At 41.6% G+C, this 16,532-nt stretch overlaps 1 protein-coding gene across 1 annotated transcript in view; it reads left to right on the top strand.

Moving 5' to 3' along the window:
- The window catches only part of LOC149203291 (DNA-directed RNA polymerase III subunit 1-like), a 57,727-nt gene extending 42,513 nt beyond the window's left edge, over window positions 1-15,214 (top strand). The window contains exons 5-6 of the mRNA XM_089400171.1: window positions 14,190-14,392; window positions 14,911-15,214. Of these exons, the coding sequence (XP_089256297.1) occupies window positions 14,190-14,392; window positions 14,911-14,962 (255 nt within the window). The 3' untranslated portion in view covers window positions 14,963-15,214. The remainder of the gene's footprint in view (window positions 1-14,189; window positions 14,393-14,910) is intronic.
- The last annotated feature ends 1,318 nt before the right edge of the window (window positions 15,215-16,532 follow it).

The raw sequence follows: 16,532 nt of genomic DNA, 5'->3' as shown, positions 1-16,532 counted from the left end.
GTGTTGGGATTGCGCAAAGCCTAGGAGCTCTAACCTTCAGTTTGTTGGGGTTTAAGAGGTTGTGGGTAAGTTGCAGAGTGGAGCTAGTGGGGTACTGTAGTCAGAACAGTACCTAACAAGGCAAGGCCAAGGTAGAGGGAGTTGCTGCCGAGGTGGATTTCTAGCCAAGGAATCCAGATCAGTGTTGCAGTTGCACAGACGATTGGAGAGGGGCATCTCGACATTGGCAGAAGGGTTTCCAGGAGGGAAATCGAGGCTCAGAGGGAGTCATACCGAGAACTTCCAGGAGGGAAGTAGAGGAGCAGCGAAATGGCACTACACAGAGTAAGAGACCAAGACAGATTGGACGAAGCCTCAAACTTCATAGTCTAGAAGGCCAAAATCTTATCCGTACTAGACAGGAATTGTGTCAAGCACTTCGCCTTGAGGATGATAGCTATCCCAGTTGATCCAGCTGATAACGACAAGTACGAGGATGCAATGGCGAGGACTAAGAGTATCATCCTTGACGGGTTCAAGGATCATATAGTGCCACATATTGCTGAGAAGAACACGACACAGGAAATGTGGGAGGCCCTTGCCAAGTTGTATCAGCATACTTCCATGTAGAGGAAGATGCTACTAGAAAATCAGCTGTGATCATACCAGATGAAGAAGGGAGAACAGATCCACCCATTCCTTGGTCGATTGAAGGAAATCTGGGATTAGCTGACTTCCATAGGGGCAACGCCAGATCCAGAATTGATGGTGAGAACAACCCTGAACGCAGTCTCAGAAGACTAGGAGGCGTTTGTCTAGAGCATATTGGGCAGGGTGACCCTTCCAGATTGGGAGGAAATGTGGATTGCTCTTTTCCAAGAAGAGATCAGAAGGTTGAGCAAGGCGGGAAGCAGCAGCAAGGGGATCAGAATAAAAAAGGATGAGGAGGAGGATGTTGCCCTAGCATCTGAGGGAAAGCAGGAGAAACGGAAGAAGAAGGACCTCTCCAAGATCAAATGTTTCCACTGTGGGTAGCTGGGTCATTATGCGACCTAATGTCCAAGGAAGAAGAGTAAGGGAGAGGCCTCCGAGACCAAGGCAGTGCCAACAAGGGCAGAGAAGGAAGTGGAGACAGACAATGATTGTGCCATGAGTGCTCATGTGCCACTTTAGAAGAAGTGGGGAGACATCGAGCTGTAGTCAGGAGGACTACAGGCGATGAGGGGTAGGATCCTCGAGGTACCCAGCCTCTTGGATTAGACCTTGCTACTGGAACCCCAAAGAGGAGTAGTAGGACTGGTGGATGTCAATAGAGACGGATGCGGATGGAGCGATAAAGGGAGCCATAATGCAGGATACCCAGGACAACGTCAGGCAGCAGTGCAAGAAGCACGGGAGTGTTTCAGTAGTGCAGGATGGCACAAAGAGGTGTGCAACAGTGCGAGATGCATGGAGTTGTTGCAGTAGCGCAGAGGTCAGAGAGGGAGCACGTGTTAGCGACCAAGGGAGTTTCAGCATCAAGGGTGTCTCTAGCCTGACAGAGATGTCAGAGTTGGGAGATTAGTTACTTACTTCTCAGTAACTAGGTTGCAGTGCAATAGTTAGCAGTGACAGTGTTATGGGCAGCACGATGCAACAAGATGAGAGGGAGTTGTAGTACGGATGCAATAGTGGCAGTGGCAAGGCCATGGGTAGCAGTACAGGATGCAGCAGTGTAGATGATGGGCAACAGGCCTAGCATCAGCACAAGGACCGATGTTCGATGATCAGGGTGATACTCAGTGAGGAGTATTGCTAGAGCATAGTCCTCGCTAAGAGGGAGTGTTGATTTGGGGTAGCATTGGATGTGCTTTAGCCACAAAAATTGGTGGAGAGTCTAAGGCACATGAGATCTCCAATACCCAAAAAGGGTTTGGGCAAATTCTAAACAGTTTGGGAGATATTAAAATAATTAATATTTTTAATGGTGTCCCTAAGTCTAAACTTAGAGAAAATAAAATATTAATGTGAATTAATATAAAACTGTGTTAGAATGGTCCAAAAGTCATGGATCAAGCCAGATCTAATCTTAGCTGTTGATTAGGGACTTAATCTCGGCTGTTGATTTGTCAATGAGAAAAGTATAAGAGGAGGCTTGAGGGTCACTTGAAGAACACACCAAGAGATCAAGATTCGACTTTCTGGGGCTGGGTTTGCTGAAAAAGTTGAGAGAGTGATCAGAGTTGTAGCTGAAGGGCAGTGAATACAGAGGCAGAGAGGCAAAGATAGCACCGGGAGGATCATCACAGTAGTTGGAGAGAGGGATGCAGAACCAGCCAAGGGTTCACGCAGAGCTAGCCAAGGCTCACGCAAAGCCAGCTAGGCACTGCACAGTGCCTTAGAGGGCCAGCGTGAGTGACGCAGAGGGCCAGAGGATTGACATAATGCCTCTAGAGGCTGATGCAAGCCAAGTCAGAGTGACGCTAGGCTAATGCTGGGCCAGAGAGAGCTGACGCAGTCCCTAGAGGCTGACGTTGGGGTTTCGTGGGGTAGATTGGAGCTGTGGAGCTGCTAGAGTGTTTATCTGGGGTTTCAGCTGGAACATCTATCTTCGACTGAGAGGTACTACTGCTGAGATTTTTCTCTATTGGGTGAGCCTGATTTGGCACCCAGATTGTATTATGAAACTGCTTAATAAATCAAACCCTCAGATAGTTGCACCGGTTTTCCCGCATTGGGCTTTTCCGGGGACATTAGTCCAAAAACAATGGTGTCACTTGTGTTCTTGTTTCTATTTCCTTCAATTGATGATCTGTAATGTGTTGAGCATGCATTTGTATTTATTTCTAGTATTTACATGGTAAATAACTTGTTAATTAACAGAACAAGTAGGTAGGAATAAATCAGCAAAATGCATGAAGGGTTTCTAACGTGTCAGACTTAGAAATTCCAACAATTTTTAGAGAGCAACTTGGACTTATGGGCATTACCCTTCTGGGAAGTGGTCACAACTGATTGAGAACACTGAGCTGCGTTTCCCCCCTGTCAGAGATCACAGGATTAGGGAATGATGTCGGAAAGCTCCTGAGGATGAGGGACCTCTTGTGTAGTATGTGCCACAAGTGTAGGCCTCAGTATGCATCCGACCCACAGTCTGGGATTTGGGAAGAGCCACCTATCTGTCCAATAGGTGTAGTGAGACTTGTTTAGGTTGCAGGTGTTCCACTACTTGACACTTGGTTGTGTTTGATTCTTGTCAGTGTGACTTGTTTGAGTCTTGTCTATGTGATGTCTGTGTTCTATTACCTAATTTTTGAGATGAAAATTGGCTGAGTGTAATCTTTGTCTATGTGACATGTGATGTTTCTTTCCTTTCCAAATTTGTGTCAAGTGAATGATTCTTCTTTAGATTGTGACTTCATTGTTACAAATGTTTCATAGCAGAGTTGAGTTGAGATGAATGAATGAGATCAGAGGATGTAAATATCTTTGATACAAAAAGAAATTCCTCCCTAGCTAAGAGGGAGTGTTAAAATTTGGCGGCTTAGGGATGAATTTTTCCTAGAAGAAATCATATCTTTCAACTATGTTTGCACCACCTATAATAAAATTTCATTTCTGACAATTCTAATATGACTTTCCAAGAATAGTAAGTCATGTCTCAATTTGGAAGTGACTTTTCAAAAATAGAAAGTCATGTCTAAATGATCAAGGATGATCTTGACATATGGAATCCACTTTAAAATCAAATCAATCGTGATTATACAAGTCAAAAATTAATATATTTATGCTTACTAGTATTATTATTATTATTATGATACTATTATTTATAAAATAGTCTAAAGTCATTTACCTTTAATGGATTACTAAAAAACGAATTCTCTCATGGAATAAGTAAATTAAATTGAGAATCTCTTACTTGGAAAATCGAACCTCTCTTTTGGAATAAAATAGTAACTCCACACTCAAGAGAATGTAACTCTCCCTCACAAATTCAATGTATGACAAAAGTGTAACTCCTCATTAAATGCACTTGTAACTCCCTCATTCAACTCGATTTGTAGCTCTCACCAAATATTCTCTCGTATGTAAGTGTAACTCTCTTTCTACATAATTCTAATTGTAACTCCTCAAGACAAGTGTGTGTCTCTCTCTATTCTTGGGATGAGTTACACTTCTTCTCAAGTAACTCTTCCCTCATGGAATTCAATTTTCCTATTATTGGCTCAAGGCATGAATTCATTTTGTAACTCCTCTTCTTTTTCATGTATTTAAGCAAGAGTGAGTGAGAGTTGAGAGTAACATGTTCATTGTGAAGAAGGAGAGTTAGTGTTGAGTGTGTGCAAGAGAAGTGTGAGAGCAAGTGAAGAGTAAGAGCAAGGGAAGAGCTAAAGCAAGTGTGAAGAACAAGATTTGATCAAGAGAAGGAGATCTTCAAGAAAAGAGCAAAAGCACTTCAACTGCAAGTTGATCATACATTGGTGACTTTATTCATTCTCATTCTCTCTCTCTCTCTCTCTATACTCTACTGAACATTTGAAGAAATCTAATAGAAGAAGAATCATTTGGGTTTCCCCTTGTGGGTTTTTCCCTGGTCATTGGACTTATAACTCTAAGTGTCTTATATTTGTGCTTCGTTGTCTTCATATGATCCTTAAGTTTATGTTCCATCTACAATTTTTGATCTAAAAAGTTTAAAAGAAGAAATCTACATTCTAAGTAATTGCAACAGCATAGAACATTTACTTTTATGCAAAGTACATTTAGTTCCATTCAATTTTTTCCAAAGTACATTCATTTTTCTGAAAAGTACATTTCGCTTTCTGCAAAGTACATTCAATTCCATTCAATTTTCTGCAAAAAACACTCAATTTTCTACAAGTTACATTCAATTTTCTGCATAAAACTTTCAAGTTTCTACAAAGAATTTTTAAATTTCTGCATAGAACCTTCAGATTTTAACAAAATCATACTAGTCATTGAACCAATCAATCCCCAAATTGTGAACTAGACTAGAACCGGGAATAAACCTAGACCAAATAACAAGTCTATAAAAATACATAAAATATTTAAAAAAAAAGAAAAGAAAAAAACATATATATTCATGTGCATCCATATGAATCCAAATCATTATACACAAATATGCAAAGTTTATCATATATAGAGCAGCTAAGGGTACATATAACCAAAATAACACAGAGTGCAATCCATCTTTGGACCAAAATTACATCAACAAAGAGGCTCTAAATGATCTCTAGAGTCCAAAAAAATTCTTGCTACAACAAATAACTACATATCATTAAATTCATTACCTATATTGGGATCTTCGTCATCAATATTACCCTTTAAGCATTAAAATAATATAGGAAAAACTTAGCATGCAAAATTAGTGATTTTGCTTGGCTAAAGGGTACATTTTTACTAGGGTCATGATAGAGAAGTTCAACAGTTAATGCCACTAATGGCGAGGTACATAGAGGGCTTGGTGCGCTTGATTAAATGCTAGTTCCATACTCCCATACATGATAGACTCCAATGGAAACGTTGCAATCTTGAAATCTTGAAAACCTTAAAGTTCGTTGAATTTTGAATAAGATCTAAAATTCTACTTTCTCCTTATGAAATCCAATGAGGTTGGAATCAGTGTCAAAACATCCTAAAACAATTATTGATAATGTTAAAAATTTAAGTAAAAGAATGAAAATGAAAGAAAAAGAAGAATTTAACATTACCATCAAATACATAGCATTAGTACGGCCCTATGGTTGAGTACTAGACAGCTCCACTCATAAATTATTGTTTAAAGAAAAGGAAAACTGAATTTCTTGGGTCCTTAGTTATTTTGTACAGAGGCAAGTTCTGTGAAAAATAGTTTAGTTCAGTTAAAAAAGGTTTGTTCGGTACCAAACCGGATCGTTCCATACAAGAATAGTACCTAATGGTTTTGTACTTAACCAACATTTTCTAATTCGAGGCACTTGGTTGGATCGGTTTTGCCTCCAAAGTGGTTGGACTGGTTGGTTCTGGTCCGGTTCTGATAACACTGGTTGGGACAAGGCATTGCCATTTAAGTTGTTGAGGTTCAAACCTCTATGCATGTGGAGCCCCTTGTTATGTGTATGAGGGAATGTGTTTGAGCTCTTGAGGTTGGTTTCCCTTTGTCATCAAGCGATTTAATATATTCGGACTAGCAAAATTGGTTTAAGTGGACATGAATAGATTATTGGATATTTTGTCGTTTTTTGCTAATTGGGGTAAGAAATAATATTACATTGCGAAGAGAAAGTAGGTTGTGAAATATTAGTTGGTGGAGCAAATGTATAATTAGGCACTTGTGTAAACTTATGGGGTTGAGTAATAGGTGGGATAAGATTTAGTAGGAAACTGGGTGGGATTTCCAACAAGATCGGTTGAGCAGTGACATTTTTCGACATGTCCTTCAAATCCTGGACTGCAACTGTAATATCCCTTTCTAAATTATTTTGGAACGGGATTAATTCTATATTTTGGGGCCGATTTTGGAGGTGATGGGGCCCATTCGATGTTTATTAGGAGATTAGACTTAGAAAAAGTTATTTTGTTGTGGTTAAATTACACATGGGGGCCACCCACACTAGGGAAAGACGCACTTCCTAGTTTGGTTTGCATGAAGGTGGTTAAGTGAGGGCCCACGATGGAGGTAAAATTGGAGGGAAAAGTGCTCCACGAAATCTATATAAGGAAGGTAGCTCTCCTCATTTCAATCATCTTATTGGAGTATATCGATTTCTCTTTGGTTGCTCGAGTTGCTTAGCCAAGTCACGAGTTGTTTAGCACGAGTTCTTCAAGCGAAGAGCTCATCCTTTCTTTGAGGGACTTCGAGTGACACCCTAGGAAAGTTTTCTTCATTTCTTCAGGAGGAGGATCACATTGTGATTTCCAGCAGTAGCATTCCCTTCCAGGTTGTGCGTATTACTAGAGGACGCAGTGGAGAGGAGGCCGAGTTCATTGGTGGTGCTTAGCAGTGGAGATTTGACGTGAGATTTTCCGGAGAGGAGGCTAGGGAGGATTGTCAGCATCTAGGAGAGTTTGGGAGCTAATTGAGCTTCTGGCTTGGCAGTGTGACTTTCGCACTACTTGGGCTAGTGTAGAGGCAATGTGTGGGAGCTCATTTGGTGGGTAGAGTATCAGTCCTTGAGGCTGAGATTTGTCGTGGAGGTTAGAGGAGATATTTGGAGTGGTGTTTGCTTCCATTTTAGAGCTTGGAGGAGGAATTTGTGGTCATTCCTTGCAGGTCGTATTTCTAGAGCTGTTTGGAGGGCATGGGCCATAGCAGTGGTCGAATTTGGGAGGTCAAAATCTGGCCAAACCATTTCTGGGTTTTTTTGGGTTTTGGCCAAGGAGTTTTTGGCTCGAGTTTCATCACTGGGAGACAACGCAGAGCATTAGAGGAGCAGTTCTTTCCAGCATTGAGATTATTGTTTGACACCTGAGTTCCGTCAAGCTTGCCCTTGAGGCAAGCCTAGGTGCATTTTCCGCACTATTTTTTTTGCTCCACTCCATTAATAAAATGGCTCAGCTGGTTCACATTTCTGTTGTGTATTGAGCATTTATTGTTCATTTAATTTTTTTTTGTATGAATAACATTTTCTTTTGTATATCACTGTTTGTTCCAAATTTTATGCATTTGGGACATTACAATGGTATCAGAGCATAATCTTTGCCCAGCTATGGGAAACTAGCCAGAAGATTTGGAAGCTTTAGTTATGAGTGCACAGTGACAGGTGAAATCGAAGACAAACCCATGGCTCAAGGGAAATCTAGTATGCAGAAATTCTGGGGTAGAATTCACTGGGACGATGAACGAAATTGAGGAGGGTGACAGACCAAAACCATCCTCAACCTTATATCAGAGATGTTGGAGGTGAGTGGGCTGTGGGGATGCAACCATCTACATCATGTGGGAAAAGTCAACCAGATTAGGGCACCAAATCTCCTGAAAAGGAGCAGGCAAGACAAAGATAGTTAGAGGGTGAGACCAGAGAGCGCTTTTGCTGGTGGAGCCCTGGCTTTAGATATCAAGAGCCTGAGGAGGAGGTTGAGCATGATGTTGAGAGCCCACAAGATGGTGAGGAGAAAATTGATATACCCAGTGTGGCAAAAGAGTCTCTTTTATTAGAGACCTCTTTGATAGCCCTAGTTGACACCTTGGTGGAGAAGATAGAGCCTACACACATAGAGCCATTTGTTGAGGAGGAGCCACCCATGGACGAGATGCCAACAGTTGCTGAGGTATCTGAAGCTGTGACTGAGTTTACAGGCGATAGATGCCCACGACAATTCCACCAGTTTTAGGCTGACCTTCTAGCATTAAAAAGGAAGGTCGCATTAGTGCGTGAGGCTATTTTGCAGTAGAACGAGGAGCTGGAGGGCATGAGAGTGGTTTGTGTCGAGTCCACGGCCAAATTGACTCACGTTGGGGGGCGGTTGGATTCCCTACTGGTGCAGCTAGAGTGCACGTTGGAGCGTGAGAGCAGCCCTCTTCAAGCATACATAGACGGGGTTGGCAGCACTGTTAGGTTACCTTGGCCCATTGGACAGAGAGAGACAGAGCTACCTAGTCAGATTTTATGTATTGACCAGGATAGCGAGATGAGACGACTTGAGTTGCACAGGGTGCAACACCCGAGTGCTAGGGTTGTTCTATGTGTGCGAGTTCATGCATTCGATCCCTCTCTTGGGGTTGGGTGGCAAGAGATTCTAAGTTGGTACCCGATGGAGTGGGCTATGGAGATGGTAGTGGACCCAGGTGGGGTTCATCAAGAGTTTCTAGGCACTAGGGATGCTAGAAGCCTCGACTGGCATTGGGACCTTGGAGGGACCACCTATCATTTCCCAGGTATACCAATTGACTACGACCTTGAGGGTATAGTTGACTTAGTAGTCGAGCGTGCACCTCCACTAGGAGAGTTTCGGTGAGCACCAGTGGCCATCTAGTTTATGGACAAGCTTCTTGGGTTGACTTGGTACGACGTTTGTACACAGGATCACAGGGTGATCAGCACTCTCGCAGGAGTTTGTCGGAGGAGGTAGCATTGGCAAGCCACCAGATGGCGCCTTGTATGGAGTTGGGGATTCTTCACTTTTGTGTGGGCCACAGAGGATGAAGAGGAGCAGTGCAGGGGTAGCATCACTGTTGACACATAGGGAGATTCACTTCTCGGATCCCTCAGGGAGGATTTGGAGTGAAGATCCATTCATTGGAGTGTATGATGATGCGACGATGGAGGTGATGGTACTAGTCGGGTGTGGGTCGATGCATAGGGACACAACTTTAGGCCACCTCATTCGGGGATGGGTAGGAGCATCTAGCGTGGAGCATTGGTCTGCAGATGGGCATGAAGAAGCATGGGGGAGTGCCTCACGTCGCATTGAGTACATACAGGGAGTGACTGGTGTAGTGACATAGGCGGGACACAGGACGATACAGGATGGCATAGTTGTAGCCAGGGGTATCCAGTGGTGTATAGGGACAGGTTGTGGCATACAGTGGCATGTCAAGGAATGTGGTGTTGCTTGGTGGTGTGCAGTGATGCATGGTGCGACGCAGCAGGCTCTTGGAGCGTTGCCTCCAAGGAGGCATATGGGCAGGGTCATTAGGTGTACCATTGGATGCAGCTCACCTAGGATCGATGAGGACATTGTTGAGCATCTGGGGACACCATGCTTAGCGGAGACAAGGCTTCGAGGGAGTTATCAGCAAATCCAAGGCGGAGAGAGTGTCGTCTGTAGGATCACTCTTGGGCATTCTGGCAGAATGTTGATCATACCGTTTGGGACATACTCGCCCATCATCCTCCAATGTTGCTTACAGTCACAGAGTGTTTGGTTGTTTCCCCTTAACACTCTCCATTTAGGCAGCAAGGTATGGGAGGCTCACCCTAGACAGTTGGATGAGACACCGCGTGCCATTAGTCAGGAGGAGACTCTTCAGTTGAGACCCTTGGTAGGAGCATGAACAGTGAGATACAGGCTTAGGGATGGTGTGGTTTGTAGCTGAGGTAGCATATATTCCACACCTGATCTCACACTTGAGGGACAGTGGATGGTAGACTTCGTCTACAGGAGGGTACCTAGACTCCAAGCAGTGTCGAGGTGTATCATTAGTAGTTGGTATAGCGGATTTCACTGCGTGGTCTGGCAGGAGCAGTGCAGGTTCACAGGCATGAGACCTTCTCCTTGTACTTAGGTTCCAGCCAGGGAATACATACAGGGATCAAAGATGAGGGCAAGATGGGTTCTAGCTGGTAATGATGTTACACAACGACATCCTGTGAGGAGTGGGAGTTATGAGCTCCCTGTATGTTTAGGGAATCCGAGGATCCAGTTGGCGGGCAGATCACTCCACTTTGTGACGAGCAGGGTCATGGCAGAGGATGCTCCAGTTCACTTTGGGTTTGAAACATGGGGGATCATTGAAACCTCCATTGCATGGCGAGGCAGACTTGTCCTTATATGGCTCAAACTTGAGATTGGCAGTGGAGGGGTAGATATTGGGATGATGGAGAGGCCTGGGCAGGATGAGCTTGACTCTCACCGATTTTTCACCACTAGGCCTTAGGAGGGGAGGATATTGTCTGCACACGATGGGGAGTATGTCATAGTCAGAGCAGTGCAGCATTAGCATGGTGGCACCACTCTGGGACTAGCAGGGAGTTGGGGCATCACAACTCTTCACAACTCAATAACCTTTAGGGATGTGCTGGCTACTACCGAGGGAGATCATACAAATCTTCCATTGGGCTTTAGCGAGTCACTAATGGAGCAGGGGACTTCTAGTACTTGCATCGGGCAGGATAATGAGTGGAGCGAGAGGAGCTTCATGTTGGACAGGATGGCCTGGGATCTTGGTATTGAAGGATTCTTTCATATCAGGATAGTGCAGAGGTTAGGCACGATCCAGTGGCACATCTAGGACCCTGGCACATTTTGCAGTGACAGTGGGGAGCAGCAGTTAGAGAGGATGCTTGCTCAGGCATTTCTTGAGGACAAGCAATTTTTTTTGGTGCATTGGAGGAGCTTGCCGGATGAGGATGCTACTTGGGAGGGCGAGCACATACTTGAACATCCAACACTGAAGTTGCTTGGGGACAAACAACATTTGGGAGGGGAGGACTACAATGTCCCTTCCTAAATTATTTTGGAACAGGATTAATTTCTATATTTTGGGGCCGATTTTGGAGGTGATGGGGCCCATTCGATTTTTATTGGGAGATTAGACGTAGGAGAAGTTATTTTGTTATGGTCAAATTACACATGGGGACCACCCACACTAGGGAAAGATGCAGTTCCTAGTTCAGTTTGCATGCAGGTGGTTAAGTTTTGCATGTAGGTGGTTAAGTGAGGGCCCATGATGGAGGTAAAATTGGAGGGAAAAGTGCTCCATGAAATCTATATAATGAAGGTAGCCCTCCTCATTTCAATCATCTTATTGGAGTATATCGATTTCTCTTTGGTTGCTCGAGCTGCTTAGCTGAGTCACTAGCTGTTTAGCACGAGTTCTTCAGGCAAAGAGCTCACCCTTTCTTCGGGGGACTTCGAGTGCCACCCTAGGAAGGTTTTCTTCATTTCTTCAGGAGGAGGATCACATTGTGATTCCCAGCAGTAGCATTCCCTTCCAGGTTGTGCGTATTACTAGGGGATGCAGTGGAGAGGAGGCCGAGTTCATTGGTGGTGCTTAGCAATGGAGATTTGATGTGAGATTTTCCGGAGAGGAGGCTAGGGAGGATTGTCAGCATCTAGGAGAGTTTGGGAGTTGATTGAGCTTCTAGCTTGGCAGTGTGACTTTCGCACTACCTGGGCTAGCGTAGAGGTAGTGTGTGGGAGCTCATTTGGTGGGTAGAGTATCAGTCCTTGAGGTTGAGCTTTTCCGTGGAGGTTAGAGGAGATATTTGGAGTGGTGTTTGCTTCCATTTCAGAGCTTGGAGGAGGACTTTGTGGTCATTCCTTGCAGGTTGTATTTCTGGAGCTGGTTGGAGGGCGTGGACCATAGAAGAGGTCAAATTTAGGAGGTCAAAATCTGGCCAAACCATTTTTGGGTTTTTGACAAGGATCCTAGATATAAATGTTTCAGAATTTTCTGAGCACTGGAAGTGGGTTTTCAGCCGTATCTTTGCAGCAGACATTGCAATTGCTAGGGATTGCACATTGCCTTTGGGGGGTCGATTTTGGGAGGTCAAAATTGGGCCAAACCATTTCTGGGTTTTTGTGGGTTTTGGCCAAATAGTTTTTGGCTGGAGTTTCATCACTTTCTGAGCACCGAAGGCGGGGTTTCTTGCAGCTCCTTTCTAGCCAATAATTGTAGTTACTAGGAGACAACGCAGAGCATTAGAGGAGCAGTTCTTTCCAGCATTGAGATCACTGTTTGACACCTGAGTTCTGTCAAGCTTGCCCTTGAGGCAAGCCTAGGTGCATTTTCTGCACTATTGTACTTGCTCCACTCCATTAATAAAATGGCTCAGCTGGTTCACATTTATGTTGTGTATTGAACATTTGTTGTTCGTTTAATTTTTCTGTGTATGAATCGCATTTGCTTTTGCATATCACTGTCTGTTCCAAATTTTCTGCATTTGGGACATTGCAGCAACAGTGATTGCTTTTATATCCATTCTGAGTTGCTCTACTTTTTCTTTGTTGTCATTCCTATTCTCATTGATTTCCATTGATAATTTATCTAGTCGAGAATTTAGCTATGCATCCATAACTATTTTGGAATTTTTTTTGGTTTTGCAGTTAAATCAGTGAAAATAAAATAGAGTGGAATTGGTGGCTTGGTTTTGTCAGACAGTGTATCTTGGATAGGCCCCTTCAAAATTCAATCCGATGAATATATGGTGATGCCTTTGATGGTTCTGGCTTAGATGTATGGCAGAATTATGAAAGCTAGCATAAATAGGAAATTTATCTAAATCAAAGCGAATATCAGTTAATGATAGTACATATTGTATTTGTTATTAATTGTCCCCAAATTTTATGCCTGATTTACTTCTAAATAATTACTATCCACAACCAATCCATGATTGTTATGAACTCATTATAACTTTAATCAACATTGGAAACAATGATGTCAAATTTATTGTTAAAATACGAGTGTATTTTATTCATCAATTTTAAAAAATAATTTACTAGGTTAAATAAATTTCCGGGTCATAAAAAATTGCTTGGGATACAAATCATATATGGTATTCAGAAAATTAACACCAAATACTGTAACTTAGAAAGCATCGAATCCCTAACACTGTGCCAACTACCCACTACTTGAATGACTTGACCAGCAACAAGAATGACTTGATTGACATCAGTTCAAGCGAGAACTACAATGAATATCAATAATATGATTAAAATATTCCAGAAAATGTTGGAAAAAATCTAAGTTATTCCTTTCACGATAACATCAACTACTCAACATTGGCAGGATTTTTTGTTCAAACCTCTGGCATTTCATTCCCTTATTTACAATTTGTCAAGATCTGGATATTCCAAATATTACAGGGATTGTTTATTGAGAACTAAGCTGGTGTTGACAAGATATTCTTGTTCACAACAACTCTTAGACACTTCATTTGCTATATTTACAATCAGTTAAGCTTCAAATACTCTTAAATGATACAAGGACTTCCCATCCAACATCAGTCATATCGACAACTTCAGCATTCGAAAATAAACCAATCAGATTGGGAGAGCTGCATCACTTATCATTATAACTCATAAAAAGAGACATGGATGTTGATATCAAAACCTTCTTGTGATTTGAAATGTTTAGAGCAATGTTGCAAACATATCGATTTTATCGTCATTTTATCCTGATTTCGCAATTTTTGGTCTGGCCGATGTTTGCTGATTTTTACCGATAATTTGGTGGTATGTTAATTTTTCCGATGTTTGCTGATGTGTACTGATATTTTTGCAATTTTTACAATTTTTTGGTTTTCCAGCCCCTTGCTGATTTTATCCCAATGCCAAAGTTTACAACATTGGTTTAGAGTTCAGACTAGGAAAGTGCTTTTTGCTAGTCAATCCAAAGCTTGTTGAGAAATGAGCGATCAAATTTTTAGGCTTTGTTGCTTTTAATCTCACACTGAAAATGGTGAGTTCTTGCAAGATGATTTGGAAGAATGAGGTTGCTATATCTGGCCAGTATTATACAGTTTTCCAATTTTACTGATTTACAATGTTTAATTGTGTTTAATCAGGGTGAAGTTCTGGGAATAACAAGGTTTGGCATTGCAAAGATGAAAGATAGTGTCTTAATGCTTGCATCATTTGAGAAGACTACTGATCATCTTTTTGATGCCTCCATTCATGGGAGACTTGATCAAATTGAAGGTGTGAGTGAGTGCATTATCATGGGCATACCAATGCCAATTGGAACAGGTCTACTGAAAATCAGACAAAGGTATTGTCGTTGCATTTTCATTTTTTTGTCGTACATCTCTACTGCAAAGTTTAGGAAATTGAAGCACTTTGTTGGTAAAAGTTTATCCTGGATTGAAGGTGTGAGTTAGTGCATTACTATGGTCATACCAATGCCAACTGGACTAGATTTACTGAAAATCAAGGGGTCTTTGCGTTTTAATTTATATCGTACTCCTATACTGCAAAGTGTAGGCAATGAAGCACTTCCTTCGTCAAAAGTCTTAGGATGGGAAGATACAGACATCAGTTACTGTCATCGTACTTTACCCATTAGGTCACATAGAGCCTATTCATATCCATTCAGAGTATGAACAGAATTGTCAGTCTTTTGATGGATTTTTATCTTGCAAAGGAATTTATGTTCTATGATCTGTCATGCATTACCGATCGCAGGCATTGAGTCAATATCAGTTCAAAACGTGCGTGCACTATCAAATGTTTCTTATTTATCTCTTCTTTCATATAATCATAAAAGTTAATTGAGTTTCTGTTTTGCAGGGTGGATCATTTACCGAAACTAGAGTATGGTTCTAATCCACTCATTTCATAGGGATTGAGAAAGAAGCTGTTGCTCGATCAGCGGCAATGGAATATCTTTAAGTTTGCGATAAAGTCCTGCACAGATTTCTTGACTTCCTTTTTGGTGTAAGTGGACAAAAGTGTCAGGCAAAGAGTTGGTGTTGAGAAAGAATGATCATTTTTCCAGGAATAGGGGTTTAAATTTCACGTCATTGTTTTAGAATATTCTTGTGGCACCTGATTCTGTATAAGCTGTTAATTTAACTGTACATGTAAATTTAAATATGTTTTAGAAGTTAAGAATTGCTAATACAGGTTGGGAATCTATTCCTTACCATCGGAGATATTTTCCATGCAATTTTCGATTTTCCAGAGGTGTTGAAGGCATTGTCTTCCTTATGTTTGTATGGTTAACGGAAAGGAGATGATGTACTCTGCATCTAAAGACATGCGAATTCGAATTCTCGGTTCACATGCATCTAATTTTCGACAAGAATACGAGTTATTGTGCACATATGTAGCCAATTAAATTAATTGGAAGTTAAAGTGGCAGAATAGAGTGCCAGGCATACCCGAAATTTGTTTGGAATATGGTCATCGAAGAAGCTTATTTGAAATCCATGTATCAGGAATTATTAAATTCATAAACATCAATTGATTGCCATGTGTAAGAGAATGGCTCATAAACGGTTTTTATATGTGATATAGGACTCATAAGCAATGATTTAACGAAATCAGTTATTTCAGTGATATAAGTTCTCCCTGATATAGACATACATGACAGTTTGGCTATGGTTCGTACAATGCTGAATCACATAATATATCAGCGAAGTTGTCTGAATAAATCAACATAAAGAAACAACCAAGATACCACTCATAAACAATGAGAACACATACAAATTGGACAACAATGGTACACTTCGTATTATACAAACATAAATGAAGATACCATATAATACTGATAGTTTAGTTCATTATGAGATGGTACAACACATCATTTCAACTCATTCAAGCACGGGCACACTAATTGCTATTATACCCTAGCTAGGGCATTCACCATCAACAATAAATTCTAACTAGCAATAACATAGCCCAGCAAGGTATCTTGCCAAGCTCACCTAGCTACATCAAAGGCTGCATAACAAGTTAGCATCACACAAATAGGTGCACCAAAGGGTCTTCCAATTGCATCACACAAGTGGCAAAGGAGATTTTCCACCTTGATTTTGACGCAAGCTTCACTAGCATAAGTGTTCCAAGTCTTTTGTAGGGTTCCATGCGTCGAAGATCACACTCAAATTTCAACTCTAGTGCTCTAAGTCTTCTCTAGGATTATGTTACATAAACCCTAGCACACAAAGTCCTCAACTCCCGCGTCACACAAATATAAGGACTACAAGAGGTATATCATGAAGATACAAATGTTCTAGTAGCTAGAGTATTTTCGAGATTCTTTGGGTTGTTATCATCCTTTATCTTCAAAATGATTTAATGTATGATGGCAAACTTTAATTTTCAAAACCTTATTGCGCTCTTCATTCATATTCACAAATTGTATGACCTAGAACTTGGAAATGCACCAATCCTATATGAAGAGCAAG

The sequence above is a fragment of the Pinus tabuliformis genome, chromosome 2_1, assembly GCF_031772625.1.
Source record: "Pinus tabuliformis cultivar Carrire ecotype Pingquan chromosome 2_1, CPIR1, whole genome shotgun sequence".
NCBI classification, from domain to species: Eukaryota; Viridiplantae; Streptophyta; class Pinopsida; order Pinales; family Pinaceae; genus Pinus; species Pinus tabuliformis.
Note: the sequence above shows the minus strand (reverse complement) of the source record. Positions and strands in the feature narration are given on the sequence as shown.